The sequence below is a fragment of the Alligator sinensis genome, unplaced genomic scaffold, assembly GCF_000455745.1.
Source record: "Alligator sinensis unplaced genomic scaffold, ASM45574v1 scaffold93_2, whole genome shotgun sequence".
Taxonomy (NCBI): Eukaryota; Metazoa; Chordata; order Crocodylia; family Alligatoridae; genus Alligator; species Alligator sinensis.
The window spans coordinates 2,142,942-2,151,274 of record NW_005841854.1 but is presented as its reverse complement, the minus strand read 5'-3'; the positions used below and the strand labels follow the sequence as shown (position 1 = coordinate 2,151,274).

The window sequence follows — 8,333 nt, the reverse complement described above, 5'->3', positions numbered from 1 at the left end:
AGGGGAGAGCACCACCTCCCTTGGGAGCCCGTTCCAGACCTTGGCCACTCGAACTGTGAAGAAGTTCTTCCTAATGTCTAGTCTAAATCTGCTCTCTGCTAGCTTATGGCCATTATTTCCTGTAACCCACAGGGGCACCTTGGTGAGTAAAGCCTCACCAATTCCCTTCTGTGCCCCCATGATGAATTTATAGGCAGCCACAAGGTCGCCTCTCAACCTTCTCTTGCAGAGGCTGAAAAGGTCCGGGTTCTCTAGTCTCTCCTCGTAGGGCTTGGCCTGCAAGCCCTTAACCATACGAGTGGCCCTTCTCTGGACCCTCTCCAGGTTATCCACATCCCTCTTAAAGTGTGGCGCCCAACATTGCACACAGTATTCCAACTGCGGTCTGACCAGCGCCCGGTAGAGGGGAAGTATCACCTCCTTGGATCTATTCGTCATGCATCTGCTGATGCACGATAAAGTGCCATTAGCTTTCCTGATGACTTCGTTACACTGACAACTCACGTTCATCTTGGAGTCCACTAGGATATTTATGGAATGTACTCATTCATATTTCTATAGACAGCAGAAGGTTGTTACCTAGATAAAGTTTTATTGGGTTCAACAATAAAGGTTACCAAAACCATTGCATGTGTACCTAATTTAAAGATGTTAAGCCTACGTCAGTGTTACCTAGCTGAAAAGCTACACATAAAATATTAAAATGCATTTTATTATACCAAAATCAAATGCACTTACCATTTCTAAGGAAAAAGTGCTTGGATCTGTATCTTCCACTGGCTCTTTTTCAGCATGATCTACCAGAAATAAGCAAGCATTCCCTTGTTATCATCCTCCAAATACTTTTGTCTGGAGACACATTTTTTTTCATTTTCCAATCAAGAGATGAGTTTCTCTGTACAGCAGTTATGTAAAACTTCATTTGGTATAGGAAAATGCGACAAAGTATGAAATAGTTTAATTAAATACAGTTACACAGCTAATAACAATAGGCTCAAATTAATATTTTATTTTTAATTAATAAAGAATTCAGCAATAAACAAACCCAACTAAACAGCTGGAAGCAAAGAGAAGCAACCAAACAAAAAATCCTCTTTCAGAATGTCAGTAATTAGTTACTCATTAGCAGTCTACTCTATACAATAAGGTACTCTTGTCCTGGGAAAAATATCATACTCAGGACAACTAACATTATATAGATTATAACTCAAAACCTAATGGAAAAGCATGTTTGGAGTAAAGGTTGAGATACTATATAGGTTATTTTTATGTGTCACAACATTTGTGTATGTTCACTGGTGCCTCTGCCAAAGGATACCAGTTCGGGCATCTATTCTATTATCTATTCTATCACAGGATGTCTATTCAGACCCTAGAAACAAGACAAAGACTGGCAGACTGTCCCTATGCCTGAGGAAGGGCGCCTGTCCCTGAAAGCTTGCAAAGAACAATTTTCCAACTATTCAGTTGGTCTAATAAAAGATATCACATTTATGCAAATAACACTATCTGCCAAAGGACACCAAAACACTTATTTCTAAGAATCTCACTGGCAAGTCATTATTTACCCCCCTTTTACCAACTCCTAAACTGCAGCATAATGGTTGATTCTTGACCAAGGCTATGCAATGCGTTAGTGGCAGAGCCAAAAACAGAAACCAAGATTTAACACCCAGTCTCTCCTTTCAATTACTACATGCCTCTCCATAGAGAAGGATCTTCTGTGGGTGCAAAGCATCTCAGCATAAATTATGAATAGTATTTGAACCAACATCGCAGGATTTGGGCAGGTAAGAGGTTTGCCCTTCATTATTCTCACCCTTGCCCCAAAAGATCCAGTGGCCCACTTTCCAATCAGGAAATGCCAGATGTTATTTCATGAGTTTGCCAAAGATGCTAAGTGAGGTAAATATTACCTGCTCTCTCTCTTTTCTCTAACCAGTGTCTCAGTTCACAGTTCATCTAACTGAGGAAATGAAAAACAAAGCTCATCATATGAAAACTAAGCCTTGACATAAAAATGGGCTGCATGGTTACTAGCCTACTGCTGCAACCTAACCATGGGGAAGAAGAGTACTAAAATTGCCTTTTTTTAGCCTATTTTTGATTAAAGTCAATAAAAGTGACTTTATGACACTGGAAGTAAGAGATTCCAATCATTTCACTGTGACATTATATGGCAAAGTATACATGTAAAAAATATGCTGACATGTAAAAAAATTATCAGACCAAAAGATGAAGTAGGTTTGAAAATAGAGATGGCAAGTCTAGGGAAAAGACACCTAAGTATTTCTAAACCATAGTTTCAATAACAACAATCAAAAGACAAGACTGGTCATCACCTGGCCCCTTGCTCAGGCTCACAGTTTTAGTATCCAGGTTCACCCTGGCCCAATAAATTAAAAGTACTTCTGAGCAAGACCAGGGTTGTTCAATGCTCAGTCTGGGTGGGTAGAACATGTGTATTGTGATCATCTCTAAGAGACCTAAGCACAGAATCTGGAGATTTTAGCTGCTAAATTCTAAGCAATTTTTCCCCAAGTGTGTGCAAGCTGCAATATTACAAACACTTAGAACTTGGCAAAATATAGGCAACATTTCATAGGAATACCAAAAGGCATAATATCCCTTATCGCTAAGGCCAGCTGCCTGCCAAAGTTAAGAAGCCTATTGCAAAGCCTGAGAATACTAGAGCTCCTCAAAGAAAAGCCTGTCCTGCAGGCACTCGGGTAGCTTAGAGGCAGAAGCTACCTGATTCAGAAGCGAGAGAACATAAGTCAGCTGACTGGAGAGAAAACATATTAAGACAAGGAGTTTGGTGAGGCTGGAACCGAAAAGGGGAGAGGATTTTACCTACCTTACAGGAATGTTATGAAGATTAATATATTAAAGATTGTGAGGTGCTCAAATACTATGGTAATGGAGGCTATATAAATATCTAAGACAGGACTAATAGGCAAAGAGACTGGGAATTAGATGCAGAGCCAGAGGAAGGGAAGAGACAGGTCCAGGATGGAGGCAGGTCAGAAGGGATGGGACACAAGGTCTCCAGCTTGGTGGAACTAGAAGAATGATCTGTGCCCACTACCACACACTTCACTGCACAACCTGGATGAGCCTCCAGATCCCTGCATCTTGCTGTTCCCATGATGTCTGCAGATCTCTCTGAAACCCAGTGACAAAGTGTGTGCCACCTCCTCCTCCAGTGCTATTTCACACAGATGACAACCTATTATTTCCATTACTGGCAGTGTGGGGAAACTGCCAGGTGCCCTGGGTACAAGGGCAGCAGCAACTTCTGGTTGCCACCATGAATACAATTACATGAGTGCCACCTGCTGCTATTTTTATTTGCACCCCTCTTAGGTTGGCCCCAGGGCAGTTGCCCAGTTTCCCCACTCTAGGTATGCCACCAGCCATTATGCCTTTAGCTCAGCTGACAGTAATCTGTGCGGTAAATCTAACAGTTTCAACCTGGTGGGGAATCCATATTGGTAAAAACATGATTCCACTGGATGGACTTTGGGGTTTGTTTGTTTTTTCCTTATTGTAAAAGTTCCATACAAATAAAATATATTAAAAGAACACCAAGGTTGTCAGGCTCCTCTGCATGCTGAATAACATCTCTGATAAAATAGTTAGAGTAGGGTTGTGAAAGATATGACCCACAGGCCAGAATCAGTTCATGGAGCCCTAGGATCCAGTGTGTGCGTCTCAGACTTCACCGACCCCAGCCCCATGCACTGCATGCGGCACACAGAGCTGGTCTGGCACGTGCACGCAGAACCCACACTAGACCAGCCCTGCAGGCTGGCTCTGGGGTCAGATAGGGCCCACAGACCAGCCCTGCTGGGCTGGACCTGGCATGCTGTACACAGCACAGGGAATGGATTTGGGACGTGCTGAAGCATGCAACACCCTGCCAGACCAGCCCTGCATGCTGGCTCTACGGCAGTCCGGATTAGGCCGAAAGACCAGCTCCATGCATTGCAGCCAGCATGCAGGGCTAATCCAGCATGGGCGCTTCATGCAGCAGACCCTCTGCCAGCTCCACACGTGAACCCCAGTCTGGTGCTGCCCATGTCAGGCTGGTCCTGTGTGCTGGTGTGTGTGTGGCCAGTTTGTGGATCTGCCTCCCATCTGGTCCATGGGGTCAGATGTGTTGGACCACCCTGATCAAGCAGGGCAGCAAAGGCTAGCTGCTTATGGAGATACATCATTTGAGATGTCATTGCCAGAGGTTGTACCAGAGTTGCAGCTCCTGTTTGGAGTAGACTTCTTGGGTCTGATTCTTAGTTAGATTTCAGTTTCATTATGCTGCCCTGGCAAAGTAAAAGGGCATATAAAATGGACCCCTGCAAGGTTCATGGCACAAACCATCTCCCTATCTGGTATGGCTGGAATAAAGGCTGTCGAGGATATGGCCCATTGCAATACAGTTATTCTTTGCTTCACAATGTTCACAAGTACCCTACGAAGCAGTAAGCAAATTGTAGTAGATCCAAGGTTGCTATATTTTACAATGGGGACTGGGTAGACCCAGAATACAGAGGACACAAAAACAGCTTTGAGTTACCTTTGTTTTCCCAGCTCTCATGTGTATGGATGAAGTAACTGACAATTAGACACTTAGTATATTTCTGGCACATTGTTCCAGTCATTTTAAGTCTCATCTGAAAACTTTTCTTCCGTCCTATACCTCAGTTCCTCTTCTGTTACTTTTGTTGAATTACAGCATTTAACTAGAAATAAAGATTTTCACAAGATATTGTACAAGCCATTTTGTATAGCTGGAAATGAATGATTAAAAGGAAAGGAAAGGAAGTTACAGATTTCAGAAAGTACTTGGCATGGAATGCCCTGATTTTGACTCAAAGCAAAATGTTGATCGTTTCAGAAACATCAATGCCAAAAGGGACCAGAGGTCTGGTCTGATCCACAGTGTAAAATAAGCCATAGGATATCATACTCTAGTTACTTCAGTAAGGAATTCTGTAATTTTTGTAATTTTGTTCTCTTGAAGCCCAAATGGCAACTCAACTCCCAACCCACTTCGAAAAAGGGCATATGTGGCAATGTGTCTGTGTCTTTTTAGGTGGTTTTTTTTCCAAATTTCTGTCCACAGTCAGATTTAAACTGACAATGACCGGGTATAGGTCAGGTTCAGTAAGTACTGCAGGTCCCTTTGAGCCAACCAGATCATGTGAATGTAGAAGGTGCAGAACTCTGTCTATAGTTGTGCAGTTTCAGATATTTTGTGTAGGAGTATTTAGCTTCTATCTGTACAGCTTCACTCATTGTTGACTATTATGTTCCCTATTCCTTCCCCAAAGGTTTAGTGACAGACACAACTATGGTGGGCAAATATCAAGAGATTTAGAACGTCTCGGTGCCAATCAAATCCATAGTTGGTTCTTCCATGGTGGGTAAAAAATGTTGGCAGAATCAGTATACCTGAAGAAAAGACTGAGGGACGGGGGAGAAGGAGCGTGGAGCTGTATCTCTGGAATGCCTTGCATGATCCAAATTTGGAACATGAAACCTAGCTGGCAGTAGCATAAGTAGGGAGGGAGGCAAGCAGGGTGCTGACTGCTAGGGGATGCCAGAGTACCCCTTCCCAGGAGTCTTTGCCCCAGCATAGGAGCTGGGCAGCACAGTCCTATATGCAACAGTGTATTTGGGGGCAGGAGGGCAAGTAAAATGGTGTTCCTCCTCCCACCTGGGGAGCCTTGGCCATAGCAGGTACAGCCCTGCTCCCAGTAGCATATCTGGACTGGGGAGGAAATGAACAGGGCACCAAGCGTGGATCCCTGGGAGCCCATGCCACAGGCTGCTGCCATAAGAGCTGACAATGCTTCATAGCTGGTAGTAGCAGCAGCAGCACTTGATTTCAGTGTGCAGAGACCCTGGGCAAGTAAGCCTTCCCTTCCCCTTCCCCTGTTATCTACAGAGGTCAGTATGTCCTCAGCGCCCTGCTGTCCCTGACACTGAATGAACCTGCTATGCCTCTGCTAGTTGGCAACCCAAATATTAGGGCAATACAAGTAAGCAGATGCATTTTGGAACACTTATAAAAATCTAACTGGAAACAGAAATGAGTTCTCAACCTTAGATAGTGCAGCGACAGTGCTCTACCCAACAGTGTAGCTCCTTTCCTGTAATGTGCTCCAAATGACATCGTGCACAGTGAGACTTACACTGGACAAATTGAATCACCCAATTAAGCTACACTGGTGTAAATCCTGCTTTATAACAATGAAAGTTATCCACCTTAGGGTTCGTATTAGTTTAACTCAATGATTCTCAACCAAGGTGCCATGGCTCCCTGGGGTGCAGCACTACATTAGCACTCTTACGTGTGCAAACACGATTCACAAGATAAACCCAAAGATTTCCAATAGGAACTATTTTGACTTCTCGTGGTCTTTCTGAGTTTTTTTGTATCAGAATTGCTCTATTATTTTTCTGTAGTCAAAAAACAAGTGAAAACTAAGAGCCAGCATTTTCTGAGGGCTGCCCTGTGTCTAACAAAGGGTACCTTGAGTCTAATGTGGTTGAAAATCACTGCTCCAACTATATGATGCATTTGCATCAGAATTAATACTTTTGTTGTACAGAATCAGAGAATCATAGAAAATTACAGCTGTAAGGGACCTCAGGAGGTCATCTAGCCTAACCTCCTGTTCAAAGCAGGACTGTCCCCAGCTATATCACTCCAGTCAAGGCTTTGTCTAGCCAGGTTAAAAACCTCCTAGGATGGAGATTCTACACAACATCTCTGCATAACCTGTTCCAGTGCTTTACTAACCTCCGCATGAGGAAATTTTTCCTAGTAACTAACCTAAACTTCCCCTTGCTGCAACCTGAGACCACTGTTCCTTGTTCTGTCGTCTGCCACCACTGAGAACAGTCCAGCTCCATCCTCTTTCAAACCCCTCTTCAGGTAGTTGAAGGCTGCTATTAAATCCCCCCCTCAGTCTTCTCTTCTCCAGGCTAAATAAGTCCAGCTGTCTCACCCTCTCCTCATAAATCACATTCCTCAGCCCTCTAACCATTCTTGTTGCCCTCTGATGGACTCTCCCCAATTTATCTACATCCTTTCTGTAGTGGGGTAGTCAAAACTGAACACAATACTACAGATGTGGTCTCACCAGTGTTTAATAGAAAAGAATAATCACTTCCTTCAATCTGCTGACAACACTCCTATGCAGCCCAGCCCAGTAAGCTGGGCTAACAGCAACAAGGGCACACTGTTGACTCATATTCAGCTTATTGTCCGCTGTAACCACCAGGTCTTTCTCTGCAGAGCTGCTGCCCAGCAGTCAGCCCCCAAGGCTGCAGCAGCGCATGGGATTGTTCCAGCCTAAGTGCAGAACTTTGGACTTCTCCTTGTTGAACCTCATGAGATTTCTTTTGATCCAATCCTCCAATTTGTCATTGTCACTCTGAATCCTAGCCCGACCCTTCAGCATATCACATTACTCCACCCAGCCTGGTGTCATCACCAGTTTGGTGCTTATACACAAGCCCTAAGACATACTGCCCTCATCAGCAATGAGGCTCTGATCAGGGCTCAACTAACGGCAGATGAATTCAAGATATGAATATGAAACAAAGAAATGCAGAGAAGTATTTCCCATTATACTCTGATCTTTGCTGAACCCAGCCCTATATCTTATTTCTATATGTACATTTCAGCTGGCACCTGTCTAAAACTCCGCCACTCTCTGACCAAGAATCCAGGTTTTCAAATTCACTCTTAAAAGTTAATCAGTGTGCTAGAGGTGATATCTTCATTAGACCAACTAGACAGCTGCAAAATAAATAAATAAATAAATAAATCTATACATATACACATATCCACACACACACATACATATCCACATCTACACACACAGATGCATACATACATACATATATATATATATATATATATATCCCTCTTAAAATTAGGCACTCAAATTTATGGTCATTTGTGTTAGGAAGCAACGCCGCAGCCATTCAAGGACCTGGCTTCATCGGGGAAAAAAGTGGCTTTTCGTTAGTTTTACCTGGCACCGATTACAGCTGCAGCTCAGTAGTGCTAAGTGACCACACCCGGGCAGTAAAACCCAGTGCGGGGAGTGCAGCACCCCCACCTTTTCGTAATCCCAGTTAAGATCCAGCAAATTAAAAGAAGCCCAGTTTCGCCCCCAGCCCTCCTGCGAGCCTGGCGGAGTGGGGACGCCGGTGCAGTTGCTGGGGGGCAGCCTGCTGTGCCCGCGCGGCTCCAGGAGGCCGACGCTCGTGGGAGCGGAGCTGCTAGAAAGCGCCCGGGGACCCTCCGGGGCGAG

General features: G+C 44.1%; 1 protein-coding gene across 1 annotated transcript in view; it reads right to left on the bottom strand.

The window, feature by feature from the left end:
* The window catches only part of EDARADD (EDAR associated death domain), a 30,938-nt gene extending 26,208 nt beyond the window's left edge, over positions 1-4,730 (bottom strand). Inside the window, exons 1-2 of the mRNA XM_025213521.1 lie at positions 4,577-4,730; positions 739-797 (exon numbers count right to left, since the gene is read on the bottom strand). Coding sequence (XP_025069306.1) covers positions 739-797; positions 4,577-4,673 — 156 coding nt within the window. The 5' untranslated portion in view covers positions 4,674-4,730. The remainder of the gene's footprint in view (positions 1-738; positions 798-4,576) is intronic.
* Between the last annotated feature and the right edge of the window lie 3,603 nt (positions 4,731-8,333).